At 32.9% G+C, this 27022-nt stretch overlaps 1 protein-coding gene across 1 annotated transcript; it reads left to right on the top strand.

Annotated features, from left to right (window-relative positions):
* Nucleotides 1-1009: 1009 nt before the first annotated feature.
* On the top strand, nt 1010-23450 carry LOC131040807 (probable disease resistance protein At4g33300). The gene is made up of 5 exons (XM_059218953.1): nt 1010-1313; nt 20681-21090; nt 21540-21895; nt 21980-22191; nt 22633-23450. Exons 1-5 carry the CDS (start codon nt 1010-1012, stop codon nt 23448-23450), a joined length of 2100 nt encoding a protein of 699 aa, XP_059074936.1.
* Nucleotides 23451-27022: the final 3572 nt, after the last annotated feature.

Below are 27022 nucleotides of genomic sequence, written 5' to 3' on the forward strand. Positions count from 1 at the left end.
AGATCCTTCATGCAAAAGTACAAAGATGATATTACATTCATGATTTCAACAGACAAATGCACTATGGAGGTCGTAGTTCCTAGATTTCAGTGGATTCTAGTAGGATATGAATTTTTTTAAGAAAGATTGGAAGGACTTGCAAAAGCTTTGTTGGAAAGTGCATTTGATGACACCAAAGAAAGGTTTAGGAATGTAGAAGAAAAATCCATGAAAATTCATATGGAGAAAAACAAAAAGGCAAGGAAGAAAACTATTAATAAATCTTTGAAGAAATCTGGCCTTATTGTTGAGGAGGTGGAGAAATTCAAGAGTTCCAACAAGATCATTGCATTTTCCAGTGCTCCGGTGAAAGAGAAAGGCTTTTCAAGTAAAGAAGTTGGAAATCCTATCAAGAGGAAGAAGGAAAACCCTTCTCCATCTTCTTCCAAGAAGCTTATGAGGGGAAACATGAAACTTATTGAAGCTGAATGTGATGAAGATGCATGAGAAGAAGAAACTAATACAAAGGGTTTCCATATTCAGTCTTAGAAAGGCAAATGCAAATATATTATTATGGAACCCCTTTAATTACAATCTATGTATAATATGATAGCCCTTGAAGGATAGTTAAAACAAGTGATATGTACGTTGATGCTGATAATGATGACAAGGAAATAATTGTAAATGATTTCATTCAGTATTGTGTTAGATTAAATTTTTTTTTAGAAGATTTTAAGAAAGATACTCCCCAAGATCTTTCAAAAATTCCGAATGAGATCAAAATCAAAGCTATAGAAAATGACAAAGAAATCCAAAAACATGATTTAGAATTTCTTGGAAACACTCTTTCAAAGAAAGACAAGGCCACACTTGTACTAATATGCATAAAAAAAATTAGGACAATGAAAAGGCTAGATACTTTTATGGAACGATCATAAGATATAGATGTATTAAAAGCAGAAAGAGTAGAATATGTGAAATCCATTTCAAACAAATTTGGAATTAACCTGTTATTGAAGATTTGAAAAACATGTCTACTGAAGATGTCATTGATATCATTGTTAATGAAAAGGTTGTCTCTAATGATGTTCTATCTAATAATATTGTGCCTGATGTCACTGTTGTAAAAGAAAATCCTTTGGTAAATGCACTTGATGCCACTGTTGTTTTGAATGTTATTGCCAACAGTTCAAATATGGAAGAGAAGAAAGAGAAAGAGGATAAAGTGGGAGAGAAGGAAGTGCAAGAAAAGGTTTCATCTAAAGAATGTGTCGCATCGACTGACACCACTAAAAGGGCAAAGCCAACTCTAGCTCTGGCACATTGGAAAACTTGTTTGCTGCTCCATTATCATTCAAACCTACTACTTCTTTCACATTGCTTGTTGATAGCAATAAGATTTATTCCTTTTACAAGTTTCAAATGTTGGTATTTTGGTATGGTTTTGTCATTGATGTCAACACCTACTAAAACTCTAGCACTTTGGAGATTCAACAACATTCATCGGCAAGCTAGTGACTTAAGCACAGTCACCGGTATATGATACACCGACATGATATAATGATCACCGGCACTTAGAATGGCATGGAAAACACTTGGTTATGTCGAAGACATTGTTTGGACATCTTATCTTGGAGAATTGTTTATTGGTATATTCGTATTTGCATATTTGTTGTCACCGGCAAATAGGTCCAGGTTATGCATCGATAGGTTTATCTCTTCTAGATCAGCATGGCATGCTATGGAGATGATTTATTATTTTTGTAAATGCATTAAGATGACATGTTCAATCGATTATTGCATTGGATATTGTATTGTTTTTAAAATGATTTTATTGTAATATCTTGTAGAGCCGACCTACTAAAATTGGTATTAGGTTATGGTATAAATGTAAGATCTTATTTGTAAGATCAAGTGTGGAATGCGAAAAAGAATTATGTGAAGGTATATGCGAGAATAAGCAGAGCTATACACGCAGACATCATTTGAAGGTGAAGCTATTTTTTTGGTGAAAGCATATCAAAACTACACTAGTACTGAATCTAGCATATGAAGATGCTATTTTGAGCAGTACATTCTTATTGGATTTAACCATCCAATTGTAGTCAGTGTGACTCCCATTTTGTGATTGAGTAGTGAGCTCTAGGTGCTGGGCCTTTCTGCATGTGCAGACCCCATTTGTATACAGTTACTATCTGTAGTAGTATCATCTGATTATGGGTAAGGTTTCCCACTATGGTTTTTCCCCTTACAGGGTTTCCACATACAAATATTGGTGTTATGTGCTGTGGATGACTTTGTCTTTTTTTTTCATGCATTAATTCTTACCGTATTACAATTATCTTGTAAAAATGTCCACTGGTATAACAGACTGGTTCACCGGTATTAAGCAATAAATTGGTTAAGTTGTTTTTGGTTTAAATTTATTAGACAACATGACATTCTTAGTCTATTCTTATCAAGAATCATCGGCAAATTAGATGTTTTGTACTTCAAGTTATGGAGGAAGTTTTTTTGTTTTATGGCTGACTTTTTCAATATAATATTATTAGTGTAGTGTGGTATGTAAAGGATTTTTGGGGCCTATCCTTTACTCTGGTTAAAGTCGACTTCATGAAGACCTGTATGATATATAAGGCGATTAGCTAGAAATACTTAGATAAATGATCTTTTGATCATATGTTATGGTGTATAATATGCATTATTAGATAATGAATGTGAAAGTGATGTTGTATTGCGATTGTAATATAGAATATACACTTAACTAGAACTATATCTCATTCACATGATAGATGCAACATAATAGTTCATTTTTGTATTACTGGCTATAAGCCATCATACTTTAGATAGTGAGTCCATCCAGCAGTGGTCCACTTATGTTGTAATACTATAGCCAGTTTTATATAATTGATATTTAACCCTCTCTATGGTTTTTCCTATCTTGGGTTTTCCACATATAAATTTTTATGTTATGTGGTCTACTCTTTTATCTGCTATCTTGTTATTTATTTAGCTAAGTAATGAACCTATGGTTTTTCGTATCTTGGGTTTTCCACATATAAATTTTTATGTTATGTGGTCTACTCTTTTATCTGCTATCTTGTTATTTATTTAGCTAAGTAATGTTATGTAGTTGGTTGTCTAAATTTTTTAATATGTTCAAGGGAATACTAGAATTCATCCCTCTCCTCTTAGTATTCTGAGTGTTCAATAGATTTAACATCCATCTGATAAACCTTAAAGTTCTTTGTAAGTAGAAAATACAAGAAACATGCATATATCTTCCATCCTCACTATAGGAGCAAAAAGTTTCTTCAAATTCTATACCTTCTACTTGAGAATATACTACACATACCAGTCTCATTGTATTCCCTATCACTTTTCCTTTCTCATTTAACTTATTCTTGAATACTCACTCAATTCCAATTACAGTCTTACACACCAGTCTATGTACCATCTCCAAAGTCTTGTTCTTCTGAATCTGATTTAGTTCTTCTTCCATTACTTTTATCTAACTTTCATCTTTTCTTTCTTCCTCATGAGTCTTTGACTTAATTAGTGATAGAAAATAGTAATTTTCTTGATCTTGAGCTTTTGCAATCTTCCTTTTCGGCTAAACACCTTTTTCTTTATCTTCATTTATCTGAAAGATGTTTTTGTACATACCTAGCAGGAACTTTCATTGAATCTCCCTCTTCTTCTTCTAGATTTTCATTTAATTTTTTCTATTTTCTTTCTTTTGAATCACTTTTCTTCTCTGGAATTACAAAAATAATATCACTCTTCTATGCTAGACAACATTTATTCTCCTCTTTATCCTTAATGTAGTAAACATTTTCATCTATTCTAACTTCTTTTGTAACTCTTTTACCAGTCTTCTCTGTTTTAATCACACATCCATTATTGTTAAACAAAACTTCATACCCTTTTCTACACATCTAACTAAGACTTAACAAACTATGTCTTAATCCTTCAACATAGTAAACATCATCAATCTTATGCTTACCATCAATTCAAATGCTTCTAATAATTCAAATAGTTGCATCATCTTTTCTAGAGAACTTCATAAATCCTCCATCATATTTATTTAGATTAATAAACTTGTGTTTGCCACCAGTCATATGATTGGAACATCTAGTGTTTATAATTCATTTATTCGGTTCTATCTTAGCATGCAGCGAACTCTTAACAATATTTTCATCTTCCAGATTCTCCTAAGCACTATCCTTATCCTCAATTGATAAAAATAAAGATTTTCCATTCGATTCATTATTAACTTCATCTTCAAATGTATGTTCTTCAATAGATCACAATGCATTATTCTCCTTTTTGTTGAAATTATGTACTATAAACTTCTTCTTTTTATCATCATATGATCTCTTATAATTTTCTCTATACTTGTAATTAAAAGTATAATCTCCAATTCTACCATAAGACAATAATTTTGGATGAAACTTACCAATAAGCTGATCAATAGTATATTTTCTCAAGTAATTACTCTCCTATATAGAACAACTCTATGGCTTGGATTTAGACAAAGTCAAGAAGATATTATGCACAACATCACATCCCTCAAAATATCCTCCATCATCTCTCATGTCATCAACAAGATCAGTCACTCTATGAATATATTTCTCAGCTCCTTCATCTTCAAGGATTCTCAAATACTTATAATTATACTTCAAATTCATAAGCCTATCCTACTTTTCCTTTGCATCACCTTCATATGCCAAACATAACTTGTTCTACAGAGCTTTATCTTCCTTCAATCCTTTTACTCTTCCAAATAGTGAATCACTTATGCAGCTCTCAGTTAGATCTCTCTAGAGCCTTTTCATTATCTTCCTTTGACCTTATCTCATCTAGAGTCTTAGCACCACCCTACAGCTCTATATATCCAATCTAAATGATCTCTTAAATTCTATTTTTCTGTGTATCCAAATGTGACTCCTTTATATCCATCCAATATGGAAAATTTATACCATAAAAAATACAAACTTTATAATGAATGTCTTGTACCATACCGGATATTCCTCAAGTGGTTAAGATTACACAAGAGGAACCATGCTCTTATACCAATTGTTGAACTCATGGATGGACTAAGAGGGGGGTTGAATCAATCCAAATAAATAATTATAGTAGCATATAAATAATTAATTAACAAATATGTAACACATGAACATCAAGATTTATACAAGGAAAATCCAAACAGGGAAAAAACACAGTGTGAGTTAACCCACAAGATAATTTATAATATATGAAATGATTACAAAGATAGAGCTAACTGCTCATTGAGAAAGATACAAAAGAGGACTTTAAAAACCTAAAACTAATCGCACTCAAGGCAAGATACATAAAAAATGATCTAAAAAGAGGGATCTCCTAATCACAAAGCTATCCTTGAACTCTACATCAAGTGACCAACAACATAGACAACTCTAATCTCAATTGTCAACACTCTATCTCATCTCTCCATCATAGTCACATCACAACTTACATATCATTTGAACACAACTCTTCTTCACTACCTACACTTTCATTGTTCTTTGCACTTGACCATATTATCTACGCTCTTCCTCATTCTAATCGATCTAACTCAAATATACAAATTCTTTATATACAATATAGATCATCAAAGCTTAAAACAAGGCAGCCTTAATCAAAATATACTTTTTAAACCAAAAATGCACATGCCAATACATTCCGAGAGAAAGAGAGGAAAAAAACACATCTTCCAAAGATTAATTCACTAATCTATAATCATTAAAACCTAACCAACAACATATCCGCATGTGACGTAACCATATAAGAAATTATCGATCAAAATATACTCTTCAAAGAAAATAAATCAAATCTAGATCTCTACAACCTATAGTGAGACCCATAAAACATCAAACATACTTCCACAAAATATATCTTTAACCAAAGGATAGGTTAAACATACAATCTCACAGCCATCAATGAACAATATGACAACAACTGGAGAATGCACATATGTTTCTAGACCTGAAAAACAATAAAACCAAGATACCAAAACTATATCCAATGAAGATAACAATAATATTCAAAACCAATAACAAATTTTAGACCCCAACACTTTCAAAACAACTAATATAACAAGATAAATCTTCACCATAGACATTTGAGACCAAACCAAAATAATAAATTTGACATCAATGACAACCATAGAAACACATCAAGTCATATTTCTAACAATATAGCGGAACCTGTATAGTTAGTGGGATGGACGTCAACGCCATCCTTGGAAAAAATTATAGATGTGGAACAAGGTAGTTTCAGGGGCACTAAAGAGAGAAGGTAGTAATGTCAATATTGAAGTGTAAAGTGGAAAATTGGAGAAGCTTAGACAAATTCGCCAGTTGAAGGGAGAGGGGAACTTTACTAAGGTTCAATTTTCACTTGGGGAAACTTTACATTCAAAAGAGGGGATGAATATACTAGATCCAATCCCAAACAATGCAAGGATTTAATATTAAGTAGACTAGTTGTGATTGGAATGTAATTAACACTTTTTGTAAGTTTCCAAATTGAATTAAGAATAAATGTTGGAAATCAAGACAATGTATGCAAAAACAACGAGCTACAGATTTGAGATTCAATTGTGCACCTGGATCTGAGAACTTTGAGATGATCTAGAACTACTCTATGAAATATGGAAAAAGTTGCAGGGATTGTGTGTCTAGACAGGGGCACCCTCCTATCGGTCCTCTAAACTTTGCATGTGTTGAAAAGGGTTTTTTTGTCTCTGTGAATAAATATTAATTCTAGAAGTACAAATATGTACCTATTTCCTACACATAGAAAGAAAGAGAAATGTGTTGGGAATAGGGGTTTTCCTTCAAGTCAAACCCCAATTTTGGAATTAACCAAGTGGTTGAAGTAATGTAGATGAAATGACTGAATGTAGAAATCGTCCTCTTTGAGGGGATGTTGAATTGACTGAAAATAAAATGCTTATACCTCCTTGTGAAGTTGTTCTTGCCTCATGGAATCAGAGTTCCATGAAGTAGAATGTTGATCTCCTGTTCAATGCTTGATATCTTGTCTCTATTACTGCTCCAAAGATTGAAGGAAAACTGAAAATTCTCAATTTTTCTTGAATGCTCATATGCTTGATTAAATTTTGTTAGATGTCAAATGAGAGGGGAAATCCCTCTTATATAATTGCCAGTGGGATTTAATTGATTGATTTTTTGACTTGGGCTGACATAGGGGGGATTTTCCTACTTTAATTTGAGATGAGCCAAAGGGAGGGACCCCAAGATAGGTCCCAAATAGGGGATTGCAAGGAACCACACCCTGGTCTTTCCCTATTTTGGGGTAGGATAAAGGTGCAAGTAGAGTTCTATGTTAAGTTGTAATGTATTTTTGTTGTGCATGAGCATAATTAGGTCTCCGATTAGGCCGAGGGGTGCAAACACTAAGGCAAAGACCCAAATGCAGTCAAACATTTTCAAGGGGTGCAATTTTAGGATGTTACATTTAGCCCCCACTTTACGAGACTATGAACTTATGCAAATATTGCCGATAAAGTAAAAGGAATTCAGATTGAAAGACATTCATGACATCAAGGAGGCAAGAATTACGAAGACCCCAGTGGAATTTAGGATCTTACGACTTCAATGATAAGGTAAAAGGGAAGATCATGAAAGAGAAGAGAGAACCATGAGTACAACTAGTAAGGTTCTTTGCCTATGAGTCATGAAAAGAAGCACCAAACTTACAAAGCATAAACAAAGTACGCTAAGTAACTTTACGTATCAAAAGAGAGAATCATGAGTGGAGTATATGCCCCCATGTTAAAAAGATTATGTACGCCTTATCAAGAGAAATTGTTTTAAGGTAGGATACACCCAAAGAAGACAATCATATTATCACAATAATTTAGCCCCCAAGAGAGGACAAATTAAAGGATAATGAACACAAAGCACAAAATACAAGGTAGTTTCACCTAACTTTGGAGTCAGTATGCTTTTTATGATAACTCATGTATATATACATGCATAGAATAGTCCTCATCCCCCAAAGAGAGGAAACCACCATGGAAGAAGGGAACACATGTGCCTTTTGAGTCAACATGGGGTGACCAAAAGAGATCTCAATGTTTTGCATCATCCTCAAGTAGACAACACTAGGGATAACAAAAAGAAGAATGGGGCAAACAAATAGAAGAATGCCACAAATAAGCAAGAGAGTGTCTACAGTGCTAATGAAGCTAATCGAGCACATCGTCCTCCCCTAATCTTGTTGATCATTATTTAGGGAATGTGGACAACAATTAAGAGGATCTACATTGAGCATAGTAGATGGAGTTATCACACATTCCAAAAAAGGATCATGCTCTAATGTTGAGTCCCTTTGTTCGTTACTAGGAGCTAGGATTAATGCTTTTGAAAATTTTGTGAATAAATAATTGTCAACATCAACATATTAATATTCATCATTAGAAATATTAGGATTAATATTTTCATAATTAAAAACATTTTCACCTATTTCTTCATCAATATTAATAAGAATAGGAGCTGTAATAGGAATAGAACTTGAACCATCATTTGTCTTAAGCATTTTGCATCTTGCAGAATTAGGTGGAACACCATGTTTACGATAAAATAGAATCATGTCAACAGTTGGTGTTTTGGGAGAAGAAATGGTTTGGGAAGCAACTTCACAAGCCTTAGCAGGACATCTCCATCAATGTTCTCTCGCACAACGGTTGCATCCTGTCTTGGCTGAAGATGGAGAAGGTTTGCATTCATTAGATATAAGCTTTGTCTCTTGTTTTAAGGAAGGATGAATGGGTTGAGGTATTTTAGGCTAGGAAATAGGAGAGGTCAGTCATTTCTCTCTATAAGATGAAGGACGAAGAACCACACAATATAAAGGAGGGATAGGAGGTATAGGGACGAGATCGGGTCCATCATGAGGAGGAGGGATAGGTCTAAAATTAAGAAGGGTAGTTTGTTTTTAAGGTGGAAGAGCTTTTCTACCTTTGGGAGGAAGAGGAGACTCATACATAGGACAAGGGATTGATTCTTTTTTAGGAAGAGGAATATCTCTTTTCTTTGGTGAAAGGATACTCTTCTCTTTAGGAGAAGGAATGGGTGCTTCTTAGGGAAGAAGATTATTTCTTTCCTTAGGAGGAAGAACAATCTTATCCTAAAGAAGGGGTATATGATCATCAAGAGGATTACTAAGTGTTGAATTTCTATGTTTACTAAAGGATAAAATCATTTTATTTTTCCAGTTTTTATATGATATAAAGACAAAAATTCACTTATAGGTTGAAGAGGCTTGAATTGTTGAGACCAAGAATAATCAAGACAAACATCTCCATGCCTCATTGTAGGTTGAAATATGCTATGATTAATAATTATGATTTTATCATTATGAGTAAATTTTAAACATTTGTGAATAGTAGAAGCGATCACTTTCATGGAAGAGAGCCAAGGATGTCCCAACTTCACACGAAATTTATCACATGTAGGAATGATAGCAAATTGAACATCTAAGAATTTAGTGCCAACATCAATAGGAAGTGTTATAGAACCAATAGCAGGACAAGAGAAGCCATCAAAAAATTTAACTATCACATCAGTATCATCATATATCACTTGATGTGATTGCAAAGTATAAATAAATTCTCTGGTTATCACCTTAACTAGGCAAGTAGGATCAATAAGGACACCTCTAGTGGGTATACTTTTGATTTTTATACTTATGTATAATGGGTCATTGGGTGCCTTAATGGTCTCACTAGGATCACATGTTATGCACAAATCCTAAGGAGGTTTTGTTGATCTACAAGGTTCACCACATTATTAGATTCAATGGTCACATCATTAGGGGAGATAGCAAGATGATTAGTTTTAACCACATTAGTGGAATGGGATGGTAAATAATCAATGAAATTTGAAGGTTCTAATTAGGAGAAGCTACAGATTTGTTTCCTTTATCATTGACACCTACCACGGAGATAATAATGTTTGTTATCAATCAATTCTTGTATCTTACTTCTCAATATAAAATATTTTTCAATATCATGACCAGGTTGATGATGATATTGACAAAAATATTCAGCATAAAAATAAGGTGAAGTTCTGTTAGATGGATTAATTGGTTTGATCTCGGGAATTTTAACACATTATTTTGTATTAACCGAGACATAATTCTATACAAATATTCATTCAAAGGAGTAAACTCTTTTTCTCTTATAAATAATTTAGACAAATGAGGCACACCTATAGTGGTTTCTACTTGAGTGTGGTTGTTGATGTCATTGAATCTGATGAATCCTTTGTTTTGTTTGAAATTCACAAATGATTGTTTATCACTATCACCCTTATCACTTGGAGCTATAGAAGGAGATGATTGTTCCAATTGGCTCACAGTCAGTTGATAATTGTGAAGTACTATGCACAACTACAGAAAGGAAGTAAACTCAATTAAAATAAAATTATTCTTAATGTCTTTTTGTGAATTAGCAATGAAAATATTTTGAATGTCTTGATCAGGCACATGAAAAGAAATATAAGAATACAAATGCTTACATCTACTAATAAAATCAGTCACTTTTCTTTAACACCTTGTTTACAATTCATTAAATTAGTCAAAGTAACTTTAGGGCCAATGTTATTGTGAAATTGTTGAATAAAAGCATTAGAAATTTATTGAAAAAAAGTAATATAATAAGGAGCAAAAGAATAATGACATTTCAAAGCTCTATCCCTTAATGCTCTAGTTAAGAATTTTGCTAGCAACCTTTGAACATGAGAAAAGTCACTACACAAAGTTTGGAATGTTTTAGCATGAGTTAAAAAGGATCACCTTTTTCATTATAAAGTTTAAATTGAGGGACTTCTACATGCTTAGGGGGCACGACTATAACAATGTCAAGGGATAATGGGATCGCTACATCGAATGTGGGTGCATTATACTTGGATTTGTTCCTATAAGCTATTTGTTATTGTAAGGAAGGTACTCCTTGGGCAAGACTATTGATTGTAGCTTTGGGAGAAGAATTGAAATGAGACATGTCAAAGTGAGGGGGTGGAGTAATATTATTGAATGAAGGAAGAGATTGAGAATAAGGAGGTGGAACACAAGTAATGGAGAATAATGGGAAACACATGGAAGACTCATGGGAGGAATGAAGGAATTATGATTAAAGGAGTTTCCCCCTTGACTAACATTTATAGGTGGTGAATGTTATTGGGTAACAGGAGGAACACTCATCGTAGGAGGAATGAAATAAGAGGTATTTCCCCCATGACTAACATTTATAGGTGTGACATTTTGTATAGAATTAGCCATGATGTTTGATGTGAAGGTAGGAACAGTAGTCATGGAAGTTGTCAAAGGAATAGAATGATTAACTTGACTAGGAGGTTGTGTATAACCAAGGTTTTCGGAAAAAATCTTCATAGGCATGGTATTACATTCAATAATATAAGAAATACTATGCAATATATCAACATCATCTTTATCAATTTGAATCATTCTTTTTAATCCTTCAATCAATGGGAGAGATTCACTTTCCGAGTATTCTTGACTCATCCATTGTTGAAGATTGTCAAATTGATTGTCCATCTTTGCCAATTGGTCAATCGATACTCTAGTTAGTGATTCCTCCTCATTGTGAGAATTATCAAGAGGATAAGTAGGAATATTTGAAGGATGGGAAGAAGCAACAATATCCTCATTGAGAAAGCTAGCCAAATTGGGCTCCATTTCCTCAGTAATTAAACCTTGGGCAGCCTTAATTATACAACTTCTTCTAATGAGAATACTATAGGTATGTCTAATAGTAGTAAAAATCATGCACTAGGGAAAGAGAATGGAAAGAATAATGAAATCCTCTAGGAATTTAAAATTTAAAGTTAGGGCTGAAAATGACCTCTTAATTTTAAATGTTTGAAATGAGAGAAAATCAAAATTAAAACTAGGGTTGTCTAAATTTAACCTCTTAATTAAAATTTTGAGATTTTGGAATGTTGAGATATTGAAGAAATTAATTTAATTTTAAAAATTAGGGTATTCATAGTGAACCACGTAATTTTAAAATTCAAATTGACAATGGAAATGTTGAAATTCGGGTTTGTTTTAGACCTTCGGGTGACCTAAAATCAATAAAAATTCACAAATCTTTGGAATTGTGCAATAAAATATAGTCAAAAGAAGCTCCTAAAATTTGAGCAAAAAAAGTTGGGACCAAGTAGGTAGCGACTTGGTCTGAACACACAGTCCAACCAACTTTTTTGCAAATTTTCGAGGAAGCAAGATATTGTGATTTTTATGCAAGTTCCAGAAGGATATGGAAATTGGAGATATCAAGATATGTGAAATTAAGCCTTGAAGGTCAAAATAGGGCACACTTAGAATGTTTGATAAAATGATTAATTGAAAGAACAACAAAAAGGGCACACTTAAGGGCCAACTTTCATGATGTTTAGAAGGACAACAAGAGGCTTTAGATTTAATTGAATCAATTAAATGCTTAAAGGAAAAATTGAAATTGCACAAGATTAATTTAATTTTAAAGATTAGGGTTTGTTACATAAACTGCTTAACTTTAAAAATTTAAATTTAAAATATCAATGTTGCAAGGAGGGAAAACGAATTTTTAAAATTGAAGCAAAGACCAAATTTGAAATTAATTCAAAATCTACACAATCCACAGTGTCTATTTTAAAATTAAAAATTAGGGTTTTGTGATTCAACAACATAATTTTTGAAAATTTTTGAATCTAAAAATTAGGGTTTTTGTGCATTCAACCTCTAAATTTTAAAAAATTGTAAGGAAATTAAACTTGTAAATGAAAATTTGAATTTTAAATGGAATACACAGTCAGATCTAAAAATGAAAAATCAAAAGTAAGGGTGTAAGAGTCGAGTTCACCAAAAAGTAAAGTGGAAAATTGGAGAACCTTAGCCAAATTTGCCACTTGAAGGAAGGGGGAACTTTACTAAGGTTCAATTTTCACTTGGGGAAACTTTACATTAAAAAGAGGGGGATGCATATACTAGATCCAGTCCCAAAGGATGGAAGGATTGAATACTAAGTAGATTGGTTGTGATTAGAATGTAATTGACCCTCTTTTGTAAGTTGCCAATTTGAATAAAGACTAAATGTTGGAAATGAAGACAAAGTATGAGAAAACAACGAGCTACAAATTTGGGATTCAGTCATGCACCTAGATCTGAGAAGTTTGAGTTGATTTGGAACTACTCTGCGAAATCTGGCAAAAGTTGTGTAACCGTGTGTCTAGACAGAGAAACCCTCCTACGGGTCCTCTGAAATTTTTGCACGTCAAAGGGTTTTTCTATATTTGCGAATAAAGCTTAATTCAAAAAGTATAGTTGCATACCTGTTCCCTATACATAGAAAGAAAGGGAAATGTATTTGGAATAAGGGTTTGCCTTTAGGTCAAATCTTGGTTTTGGAATTAATCAAGTGGTTGAAGTAATGAAAATGAAATGACTAAATGTAGAAATCCTCCTCTTTGAGGAGAGGTTGAATTGACTAAAAAATGAAATGCTTATACCTTCTTGTGATTTTATTTGCCTCCACTTGGAAGTAGGCTTCATGAAGACTGTAGATCTCCTCTTTATGCTTGAAATCTTGTCTCTATTGTTGTTCCAAAGATTGAAGGAAGACTGAATGCTTGAATGTTTCATCTCTTGAACACTTGGATGCTTGATTAAATTTTATTCAATTTCAAATGAGAGGGGAAATCCCCCTTATATACTTTCCAGTGGGATTTCATTGAATGATTTTGTGACTTGGCCCAACATAGGGGGTATTTTCCAACTTTAATTTGAGACGAGCCAAAGGGAGGGACCCTGAGATAGGTCCCAAATAGGGGATCCCAAGGCACCACATGCTGGTCTTGCCCTATTTTGGGGCAAGATCAAGGTTTAGGTAGACTGCTGTGTTGAGTTGCAGTGTATTTTTTAACTGCATGAGCATGTTCAGGTCTCCGATCAAGCCAAGGGGCACAAACACTGAGGCAAATATCCAAATACCATAAAAGATTGCAAGAGATGCATTTTTAGGATGTTACATGAAGAAGGTCATGAAGAAAATGTTCATGATATGTTAGCATAATTAGGTGAGCACAGGAAATAAATTTTGTAGACAAAGTCAACAAGATATAATTGAGCATAGGAAATAAATTCTCTAGACAAACTGAAAGACAAGAAATGAAGCGAAAATCACTGGAAAGTAGAAACAAGGTGTTAAATCAAGAAGGAGACCTCCCACATAAAGAAGAATGGAATGGTGAAAATGATAGAACTGAAGTAGTCACCGAATTAGAAAAGATTGTGACAATGACTAAAGATATTATCCAATCTCTTGTGGAAAAGGATTTCGTTGAAGAAATAATAAAAGATATAGAGGAAGTCTACAATCCACATGTTCCCAACATAAATAAGTGGGATAGAGTGAGGGTAGAAGGACCAAGTCAAAGAACCAGAAAGAGACAATACATAGAAAGATGTCAAACAACACCAAACAGAAGGAAAAAGTCCAAATAAAGTCCCAAAATGACTACAACAAGAAATACAATCCAAGGACAAGGTAGAGTTGGTTCCTTTGGATCTTAAAAATTCATCAATAAATCATCAAGAAGCAAAGAAAGGAAGGGAACCCAAAATCAAGTATCGCACTTTTCTCAATGTAGAAGGAAATCAAGAACTGCACATTGTAGAACTAATAATAAATAAGGACCTACAAAGTATTATACATGGTTCTCAAGTGACAATAATAAAAATAGTGAAACCTTTAAGGATTGATGGAACAAGAGTGACTATGGAATGGATGGCAATGATGGAAGATAGGATCTACCAAGATCAAACAAATTTGTGGGAACAAAAGGATCATATTGACCAATTGACTTGGATAATTAAATAATTTTTTCAACATAGGAAAGGAGGAAGAGGATAGAATGACAACTTTGAAGGGTAAGGACAAAACTTTAGATAAATGGTACAAGATACTTTAGCCAATGTAAAGGGAACATTGCAGAAAGTGGTGGCAAGGTATCTATCATTGGAACAGTTACTAGATTGAGTGAGTAATCTACAGCCAAAGTTTAGAGAAACATTAGAATCAGTTAAATTTTAATTACGAAGGTTGAAAAAGATGGAGAAGATGAGAATGAGTGCCTTAGTAACTAGTGCAGGAGCACCTAGTTGAATTATGCCTCCATGAAGCAATTTTGTCATTTTTGTGTTATATTATGTTTTTCCTATAAAATAAGATGAATTAAGACCATATTATGTGTTTTTTAAAATCATATTAGGTTGGTAGGTTTGTGGAATCACATTGTTCAATTTTGAAAATGTTGTCATTGTGCAAAAATGCAAAAAAGGAATATGAAGGGTCAAAATGAGTAAATGATGTAAGAAGTTAGTTGGCATTCAAAATTTGATATGTGACCATTTAAATATATTTAAATAATCCTTTTAAGGTCAGTTCGAAGGCTGGACATAGTGTATTAGTGAGAAATTCAGTAAAAACAATACTGTTTTTGTGCATTTTTAAAAATTTCTTGTTGTTTCAGACTATTGTACGACCCTGTTTGGTAAATTAATGATCTTAAAAAACTTGTATTGGATGAATAATTGAATCCTCTTTAATTTGGTTTTCATCGCATTTATTTTTATTGACATTTGAGCAAGCTATTGCCATTTTTCTGTAACTAGGTTGAAACCCTAGGTTATGAGAGTTTGAGTGATTAAAAAATAATTTCTAGTTCATTCCACTAGTGAAAAGGCATGAGAATTAATTGAATGGATATATGAGAGATTAATTTAATGTTTTGGTTGTTTTTAGGATAAGGGATGAAGATTATATGTTGACTTGGTGATGCCCTAGTCTGGAAACCGCCTGTTTTCGGGTATTAGAAGGTAGTCAAGAGTAGGGTCTTGATTAGAAACCATTGGAAAAGTATGGAATTTGGTTTGAGAAGAATAGGAAGGCCATATAAGAGGTTTTTTAGGTGGTGGTTTGATAATTTGTATTTTGTGAAATAGAGAACCAATAAAACCCTAATGAAGCAAGCCAAATTAGGCTTGTTTCCAAGGAGGGCAATCAATTTATGAGCCTTTCATTCCAAAGGAACTCATTCTAATTTCAAGGTCTATTATAGAAAAAGAAAATTGGTATCTAAAAGTGGTTTTATTTATCTAATATGAATCCTATACTTAAATTTATGCCCAAAAAACCCCATTTACTACTCCTTTTTAGCATAATAGGAAAGAGGATAGTCAAAATTTTCCTTATTTATAAAAAGGAGGCACTACCCATTTTTAGGTATGTTGAATAAAATCCAAAAGGGTATCCCAAATAGGTCTCACATTTTTAATATCAGGTCTGAGACGAAAGTTGTAGTCCAAAAGGTCATTTTGAAAGGCTACTTGGAAAGAGGCCTAATTGTGAAGGAATTACTATTGATCCATGTCCAACATTAAAAGTGAGTGGTTGGTTGTACTGGTAGATAGGATTAAAGCACTACTTTACATCAATAACCAAAGGTTTTTACCCAAGGAATAAGTTCGCAAAATTGATGTATAGAAAATACAAGAATAGTAGCAATTAGATAGACTAAATGAGTGTCTTATTAAGGTGAAAGTGATGCTCGAAAATCTAAATGATTTGAGCGCACAAGATAAAATGATCAGTAAAATTCTCATGGAGTGGATAATTGAAGATGATATGCGAGGCAGTGTTGAAGGGTTAGTAAAGGAGTTTGAAAGGTATTGGAATGAACAAGTAGCAGATCTAGAAAAAGGTGCAAGCTCTCAATTCATAAGAGATGTAACTCAAATAGAATATAATGTAAAGGAATATGAGGGTATTACTGAATAGAAATTTAGGAAAATAGCCACAATAGAGCATTCATATAACTCTCAGATGCTCAATTGGTCCCTAGTAGATGGTATTGAAAAGGAAGAAATGAAGGCCATATTTAGTTTTAAAATTTTGCACTTCAGTAACAAGATTTAAATTTTGTAGGTTCATAACAAGAGAATGGTTACTAAATGGTAAGGTACTAAAAATACTCAAAAGGATTGTGATTTGCAAATAGTGAAGGGTTTTGTAAACGCCACAGAAGGAAGATTGTTAACTTACTCGACCTTCTCCTACTATTTTTATATGTTTATGCTTGCCAGTTGGCAAAAAGTCTCTCATCTTTGAGTTATATCAAAGATTGTTGCCTATAAAGAGTGTTTCACCTATTATTTTGGAGAAGATTAAAAATTATAGAATTTTGAAGAGTTAAGAAAAGCAACTTGCTTTCTTCAACTTTGAGTCTTGATTTATCTTTTATAGAAGACTTAAAAATTATAACTCCTTTGCAAAGTATTCAATTTGGGAAGACTCAAAGTTGTTTTACTTAAGAAATTTGGAAATTTGGTAATGTACATCTGTTAATGTGTGAATACATAACTCTATGAAGGAAATTTTTTTGGTGTGTTATGTTATTTCAATTGTTAATGGTTTTTTAACTCTTAAGTATATCATGAATTTACATAGAACTGTAGTTCATTATGATAAAATGTGAATTCATTGTCTTTTCAATTCATGTTTTCATGATTTGCTCTCTTTAAAATCTATGACATAGAAATAGGTTCCTTCTTCACTCTGTTCTTTTGAGATTTCTTTTGAAGGAAAAGTTGTTAAAGTCTAAAACATTGAATAATAAGAATGTTTTGAATTGAATCGATGCATTTTTAGTTCATTATTGTTATTTGTTCGAAAAAAATACATTGGTGCTCTTTGTGAAAATAATATTAATAAATGGACCCAAAGTGAAAATAGTAGGCTATGAACTAATCCTCATGAGATTTGGAATAAATTGTCCCTTGATTTTTCAAGAAAGATAGGTTATGTTGTTAAGAATCCTATCTAGCTGAAATGTGACTGCAATCCACATCAATAGTTTCCTAATAATTGAAGCATGTATTTAAGTAGTGAGTTTCACCAATTGAAAAATCATTAAAACTATAGAACATATAAGAAGTTTATATATTTCCAAAAATTCTTTCATTTTGATATAAAATATTGCTTTAGTTCATCTTGTTTAGCACTACAAGCTGATTTTTATCTTTCTAACAAGAACCATTCTACATCTAGTTCCACAACTCTTATATATTATTATGTATGTACTTCTACTCTCCACTTTATTATACAATTGTCACTACCTTACTTGATTGACATTAAAAATTGATGGCTAGTGTCATATTGAAGTTCCAAACTATCACATTTTGTTAGCATTCAAAAAGTAAATTTTTCCCATGCTAACCTTGATAATGTAAATAGCCACATTGGTATTGTTTTTGAAAATTATATGTTAACATTATTTTGAATAGTTAGGATTACAAGAATTGTAAGAAACAAAACTTCTTGAGTTTGATATCAAGCCAATAGAATTTTTTTTCTATTTACTCTAGCTTTCTATAGTGACTTTTGACAAGTACACTTGTAAGATTTAGATATGTTAAAAGAATTAGATAGAAGCTTAATTAGTATTTATGTTAGTGTATGATTTTCCACTAATTTGTTTCTTTACATCGAAAGAATAACTCCAACCCGGAGACTAATGACAATATTGTGGAATACTAAGAAAAAACAACACATCTCTTATCTGTTCCATGGTAATATTCTTCACATCTAACACAGAAGCATACCATAGAGCATGTCTCATTTTTAATGTTCTAAATGATTTTAGGAATATATGTCAATTCAATGTGACCTATTTGTGTTTTGCATCAACTTTGTGATAAGATCTAGTGAACCTCTCATGGTGAACCTTGTCCTAGTGCCTAGCTCTTAGTTTTTTTACTCAAGATCAATGAAAAAACTAATTAAAATATGATTTAGCATGGCTAGGGTATCAGGACACGTCAATGGATAGTAAATGTGTTTCTTGGATGATTTTTTCACAATTTTTTTGTGATTTAAACTTTTTAAAATTATTAAAAATTATGGCTGATTAAATAGAAATTTTCTAGGAGAAAATCATTTTGGTTGGGGATATTTTTTAAATCACAAAAGTCAAGATTTTTTGAGGATTTATGCTTCTTTGGTTGAATCCACAAACATGGCAAATTATTTGTTTGTAAATATTGAATCCATAAATTTGCTATGGATAGTTGAGTGTCAATTGGATAATAAAAACATTTTCCTATACATGACGAGATTGTATTGATGCTAATGTTGAGTTGGACAATTAAGACATTTGATTAGATAGTGAGGTTTAGGTTTATGAATACGCAAAGTTGAATGATGACATTTAGCTAAACAAAGAACTTTTGATTGATGTTGATATATGATTTTTCTGTTCATTTTTTGTCAAAATGTAAAGCTTCAGACGTGAGTTTATAAGAAAATTAATGTTTACATCAATAAATTAGTTGTTAGATTAGTTAATAAATGCCTGACCTGGAGCTATGAACCGGTGAGGCCACAAACGAGGGACCTCATCCCCACAGTTCACTTATTCAAATCGGTGAATACAATGGCCCAAGGAAGACACAAGGCCTTGCAAGGCGAAGGCACAAGGCCTTGCGAACACAATGGCTCAACAAGAATTTGAACCTTGATGACCACTTCACCAACAAAATGTTTAAACCTCGACACTACATGTCCGAAAACTTCTTTTTCTTTTTATTATCTAAAATATAAATCCTTAATTTTTCCCTTATGTTTTTGCTGCTCAGCACATATCTCTCATCTAATAAAAAACATTGCAACCCAATATCATTAACATTGTCTTCAAAGAAATCCATGTCAAAATGTATTCACATCGGATCATTGCATAGCATGTCTAATCTCTTCTTTATAGTTAGACAATAAAATTTATATATTGCAAATATGTTTCAGAGTCAAAAGAGGTCTCTAAAATATGGAAAGGTAGCCTATCCTGTTGTTGTGGCAGAGACGAAAATTTACTGAATAAAATTTATCAAGGTTTAAAAAATTGGCAAATAAATTGAACCAGCATCCTCCATTTTATATCAACGTGACTCGTAACAGCTTTCATGCTATATTAAAGTTGATAAATACGTCAAGGAATACACTGCATATGTCTCTATATAAGCTAGCAGCTAATTGCAAACATTATTCATATGTCAACCTCTAATCGAACACACAGATAACTGAATCATGTCTACATTATGGACGAAATATGGAAATTATTTGTTTTGCTTATCATACAATTTATCTAGCATGTGGCCCTTCGGAAAAAAATAAAAATAAATAGGCCTTGAAAGCAAAACGCCAATCATCTTCTATGGTCTTAATGTTCCAATCAACAGACAAAAGTTCTCTGTCTAAATATATTAATTATCTCAGTTAGAGTTGAGCCTAAAATTCTGACAGCCATTGTATTGATAATTATCTTATATTCTATGAGAATGTTTGACATCCTAGATAAGATAGAAGACAGGGATTTTCTTTGGTGCATCTCCCTTCACTACTCAGATTATTCATTTAGAAGTATATTACTTTTGGGGTATTGAGAATATGTAGTGGAATATTGTGTAGTTCACATGTACTTGTACTCTAGCAATCTAATATGTGAATGTCATTTTTTACTTTAGAGTTAAATCTTTTGTTTCTTTCGCATTCTGGAATTCAACATCTAAAACACACTTGTTTTCGTTTGGATATTAGATTACTTCAAGAATAACGTGCTTTTCATCACTGTTTCACAATGCCCAAACCTCAAGGGAATATTGGAGACCATGTGGGAAAGTCTTTTTGAAAAGAAGAAACCCGCGTTTCAGAATGTGGAGGATGGGCAGAGACAGCTGCAGCAACAACTTCTTAAGCAAGCCATGCCAATGTTGGTGATACTGGATGATGTTTGGTCCAGATCAAGCTTGGATAAATTACTATTTGAGGGTAGAGGATACAAGACCCTCATAACAACAAGAGATATTTCCATTATCCCCAAGAACCCCTATACTAAACTGTATGAATTACCAGTGTTGGGGCAACAAGATGCAATGTCTCTTTTCTGCTTCTGGGCATTCGGACAGACATCAATTCCAGAAACCGCAGATGCAAATCTAGTTATGGAGGTAAATATTTTTTTTTTGACTACAGGGTTTTGTGTATTTGCATTAATAAAGGTAAAATATTTAATAATTTTTCAATGGGTAATGGATAAATTAGCTTTATACACACTCAAAGAAAATGTAATGAATGGATATGAACTTATATATAAAAATATACAACAGTTTATTGTGTCTATCAACACATAGTGCTTCTGCAATTTCCCTTTATTGGCATATGATGAAAGAATACATATTCATCCATGTTGAGATATTGCATGTAGATATTACATAGAGATTCATTGTTATGAATATTAGGCCTAAGAAATATAAGTTATATGTAAGCAAGATCGAAACATTAGCTAAAAGTTTGCATTAACTATCTTCTAGATGTTGCAATATAATTGAAGATAATTGCGAAGCTGAAATTACTGTAAGGTTTCCTGATAATTTTATTTCCACGAAATCAATTACAGGTGCAAGCAGAATGTGGAGGGCTGCCGCTTGCTCTTAAGGTGATTGGAAGCACTATGCATGGGGAACCTCGAGTAGCTTGGGAAAGGGCAAAGAAGAGGCTTTCCAAAGGAGAATCTATATCAGATTATCACAGAGAAGGGTTACTTGCATGCTTGGCAATTAGTATCGATTTATTAGATGATACAGTGAGAGAGTGTTTCCTAGACTTAGGGTCATTTCCAGAGGACAAGAAGATCTGTGCTGATGCACTACTGGATATTTGGGTTAATGTGAGGAAATTAGAGTGGCAAGATGCCTTTGTCATCTTACTGGAACTTGCAAGCAGAAACCTTTTGAATTTAATTAGCAATCCAAGGTGAACTTCTCCAATCTTGTATATATACACTTGTTGTTATCATTTATTTAAACATTGAACTGAATTTTTGGTTGTTCTGAGCAGGAATCAAGCAGCCATCTCTTATGGAAATGCCTCGGAGCTGTACTTTTTGCAGCATGATGTAATACGAGACTTAGCTTTGTACTTGGGATTAAGAGACAGTGCAGCCCATAGTAAAAGGTTACTCATGCCTAGGAAAGAAAGTAGTTTACCTCAGAAATGGAATTTGGTTACTAATAAAACATTTGATGCTCAAATCGTCTCTATTCATACAGGTGGGTTATTGAAAAGGGTTCTCCATATATAAACTGTCACAATATTGTTCAGCACACAATAATTGCCCATGCAGCTTATTTTTCATTTCATTCAATCTTCCAAGAGTCCTAGAAAAATGTTTCTCTAAGACAACTCAATAAACTAATGAAACATCTGTGATATATAGTCATTTTTGTAGTCGGTCGACTCAACAGACAATGCTGAAAATTCTACTTTTATACATTTATTGTTGTATTTGTCTAGCTTTCTCGTACATATGAAGATGTAACATAACTTGTCTCATCCTCTATCTACTTGTTTGTAAGGAGAACACAAATGTTTCTGTGGATTTGCATTTTCCGTTCTCCCTGTTTCGATTGCAATAAACTAAGCAAACAATAAACATTCATGTTCAACCTAAAATGCGCTAACTGGATTTCATTTGTGATGCATTCCTGCAGGTCCTATGAATGAAACTCAGTGGGATGAAATGAATTTTCCAGAGACAGAGGTTATGGTGATAGTATTTGCTGCAAGCGAATACTTTCTTCCACCCTTTTTGAAATCCATGAAAAAACTGAAAATTCTCATGGTATTCAATTATGGTTCAAAAAGGGCCACATTGAAAGGAATACATGCGTTATCTTTGCTCACTCAGCTAAAAGTTCTCCGTTTGGAGAGGTTAATTGCACCACCGGTTGAAATACAGAACAAAGCAATACAGAACATAGAGAAGCTCTCTTTAAGCTTATGTGAAGGGTTTGAAAGTACCTCGACGTTGATCAGTAACAAGCTACAAGATTTTAACCTGGATCACTGCAGTGATCTGGAGGTGTTGCCTCCTGGAATCTGTAATATTCAATTCGTTCAGATGCTGTCTGTTACAAATTGTCATCTTATTCAGAATTTACCCTCTGATCTTGGAAGTATGAGCTATCTAAGAGTATTAAGGCTATCGGCATTACCAGGCCTCAAGGAACTTCCTTCCTCAATTGGAAATCTTGTGTGGCTGGAATATCTGGACATTTCAGTATGTGAGGGTTTGAAAAAACTTCCAGAGGAAATAGGAAAATTGGGGAAATTGAGTGAATTTGATATGAGGGAGTGTTCTCGTTTGAGGAGGCTTCCTAGAACTGTCTGTGGGTTAGGTTCGTTGAAACGTGTTGTCTGTGATGAGGAGATTGGGAAGCAGTGGCTGCGAGCCAAGAGATTTTCTATCCCCGACCTTGAAGTAGAGATTGTGGAAGCAGAGTTTAATTTGGATTGGCTTCATGATTAAGTTCTTTCTATATTTTTAACACTCTAAGAAACATTTTAAATGCATTTCTTACAAAAACAAATGACAAAATAGGCCTAGTAGATCTGATATCAACCAATTTATTCTTTCAATAAAGTCGGCTATACCATGGAAGAAGCCGCCCAAAATACCATTTGGTATGAAATGAATTTTTACTCCTATTCGCTGTGGATTGGAGAAGCATTGTTTCCTATTTATATATATTGAAATCTATACAATTTACTTTGGTTTTCTAATATTTAATAATTTTAATTGTCTTAAAATTGAAGGTTACCTTTTCTTAATTAATTAGAAGATAATTTTTATATAATTTTTTTTTTTTTTCGGTTATTTAATAAAAGAACGTGGAATTTTTTAACAAGTTGGAGTGTATATTATTATGAGATATGTATCATGTATGCTTAGGTATTTTTTCACTTGATGAAATTAAGGAGCATCTTGATTTATGTATCATGCATGAGATTTGTATCATGTATGTTTAGGTATATATATTTTGCAATAGAATCTATCATTATTATATTAAAAATAATATCAAAGAATCTTTTCTAAGAGATCTTTATATTTAGGAAATGGTTTTTTGTGGGTACTTTATTTTGTTTCGCAGTCATTATTCAATTTTTATTATTTGAGAATTGATTTTGTTTTAATTTCAAAGTCTTAATCTTTTTCTACCATTTTTTTCAATCAATATGTCTAACATGAATATTTATACAAAGTAATATAAGACACTTATTTTTCAAATTAAATATATAAGACTCTTCTATAAGGCTAACGGTTCCATGTTTCCTTAGTATTTTCTCTATAATTTTTGAGTAATCATTTTAATTTTTTTTCTTTTAATTATAAGAAGTCAAGGAAAATTAATTCATTCAAATTTGAGTGTTCATTTATGTCAAGTGAGAGAAAATTTAGAGGAAAACTTTAGAGGGAAATATAAAGGAAGAGGGAATGTAATTTGTAACCATGTAGCATATTTTTACTATACACTAGTTACATAATTTTGTACTTCCTCCTTAATTATCCTTAATTCTTATTTCAAATATTAAATGACACAACTCATGTTGCTAAAACTTAAGTCACAAACATTAATAAGTGATTGCATAGGGACACCTTGTTATATTTACTACAAACAATTATTTAAAAAGGATTTTTTGTTGAGAAATTACAATATCTAGACCTATTGTTAATATCCAATTATGATAACAACTTGGCGAGATACAAAGCTTAGTTTACAACAATATAGAAACATGAAAATTGTATAGAAATATGAAATTAAGCATTCATAAACTTGGATTAGAATGAAGATATTAACTAGACTCAAATTAGAAATATCTAAAAAATCATAAAAAATTAATATTTTAACCCACGACAAAGGATATTTCTTTGCTAGTACTCTTGAAATGTGAAAGAAAGTATTGCCCACCTATTCCTTATTGAGTGGATTTGGAATTCAGAATTAAAGCATTTTGTTTCAAGTTGATTTCCCCCCTCGAATCATCCCCTTTCCAAATAATTTTAGTGGAAAGATCTTTTCCATATAGGTTTGTGCCTATAGAAAGAAAGGAACAACATAATATGTAGGGGCCAAAAGACTAGTTGGGATGTTGTAGCAATCCCTACTATGAATAATGTGAAGGAAAATATGGGCTACTTTGAAAGATACACGAACTCTTGGCCACCCTCCAGCTTGGGCTAACTGGTGGCTAAAAAATGGTGATTAACTGATTCTTTAGCTAGTTTCATATCCCCGTCTATTGGCATAAACAACTATTAAATGCATCTTGGGACACTAGTTGGTTGACATTAAACTTTGATGACTATTCTAAAGGAAATCTATGTCGCTCGATTGTAGGTGGGGTCATTGATGACCACAACGAAAATTTAATCACTGCCTATTTAACCAATTTGGTTTTGCAAACTTTGGCATTGGCAGATGTGGTAGCTATTCATTATGGTCTTGTGCTAATAAATGAAATGAGGTACAATCAAATTATTATAGAAGGTGATTCAGAAAGAACTATCATTTTTCTTAAGAACGAAGCCAAGCCCAATTGAAAGAGTGAAGACCTTGTTGCCAATTGTTGGGATCCTATTAAAGAGACTATCCATGTCCACCTTTACCACGTGAAAAGGGAAGGAAATAAAGTTATGGATAGGTTGGTTTCATTGACACCATTTTCCAATAATTTAAAAATATGGATGGATATAAATGATATTCTAGGTTTGGTTTGTGTTTTTATCACTAAGGATGTAAAGTTTAATGATGGAGTATAATCCAAGGATAATATTTTTAATTATATTCACCACCCATTTTGATATTCCTTTTTTTTTTAGGTGGTGGATGTCTCTTTCAAATAGTGGTGTTACTCTCCATTTCCCTTGTAAGTGTTGTCGTGTTCAAACTATTGATTTTGTTCCCCCTTCCTGATTTTTTCTTTGAAACTCTCTATTATTACAATGGGAGGGGACCCTATACAAACTGAACATGATTCGTGTGAATAATTTAATAGTATTATCACGTTATGGAAAAAAGTGGCAAAGAGGAACTTGTACAGTTATGTTGAAGGAATGCAAGGTTCCAACTCAAAGGTCTCTAAGATTTTTTCTCCGTCCTAGATGAAAGGGGAGGTGAACACTGGGGGGCCTTTAGATTCACTCCAAACATAATTATAGCTATCACAATTTTATTATTTTAGGGAATAACCCTCCTAAAGAAGGTAAAAGGGTCATATAAGGAGGAATTTAAGATATTTTTCAAGTCTCACAAAGGGTTTTAAAGGTTGCAAAGTGGGTATGATAGAGAATACCTATTTATTACTTAGAAGGATGTTTCCCTTTTTCTAATTAAATTATTAACTTTAGATGGGTGGTTTAAAACATTTCATACCCAACTATTCTCGATGCTAGACCACCTAACGGGTGGTATTACAATGAATTTTACATATTAGGTTTGTTCTTCTTTGAGTCAATTGGTGTCTAGAGCCAATTCCAAAAACTTCCCATGCCCTTCCTCAAGGGTTGATTCTTAGGATTTATAACTTTTATATAGCTTTAAACACATCTAGCGTGTCCCTTGTAAGTCCACCTAGCCCCTCACTAAACACTAATTTATTGTCAGAGTTCTAGGTTTCTCCTATTGTAAATCGTAACCTCAATGTTGGCTCCTCTTCTAGACCCAAGTTAGTTACTACCCTCTTTAACCCCATCAAAGAAAAAAAATGAAAAATCTCTATTAATGTTCCTTCTAAATATGTTGAGGTGCTAGATTAAAAAAAATGGGAAGCTTATGTAGATTTTGGTTCCTCCTTAGACTTGAAATTAGACTATTCCCCTAAGACTTTTGAGGAAGTATCCCCCTCTCTCCTTGACCAAGAGTTTCCCAGTCCTATTATTGGCCTTCCTAATTTGGACTCTAATGTGTTGATTTTGGAGGAATGTATCGAGCAACAAAACTTGGTAATTAAATGGATCTTCTCATAGTTTGATACGGCTATTAAAATAATTAACAGACTTAGGGTGTTGGCTGAGGTGGGAGTGAGGGGGAGTAAATGGGA

Source organism: Cryptomeria japonica, chromosome 4 (assembly GCF_030272615.1).
Source record: "Cryptomeria japonica chromosome 4, Sugi_1.0, whole genome shotgun sequence".
Classification (NCBI taxonomy): Eukaryota; Viridiplantae; Streptophyta; class Pinopsida; order Cupressales; family Cupressaceae; genus Cryptomeria; species Cryptomeria japonica.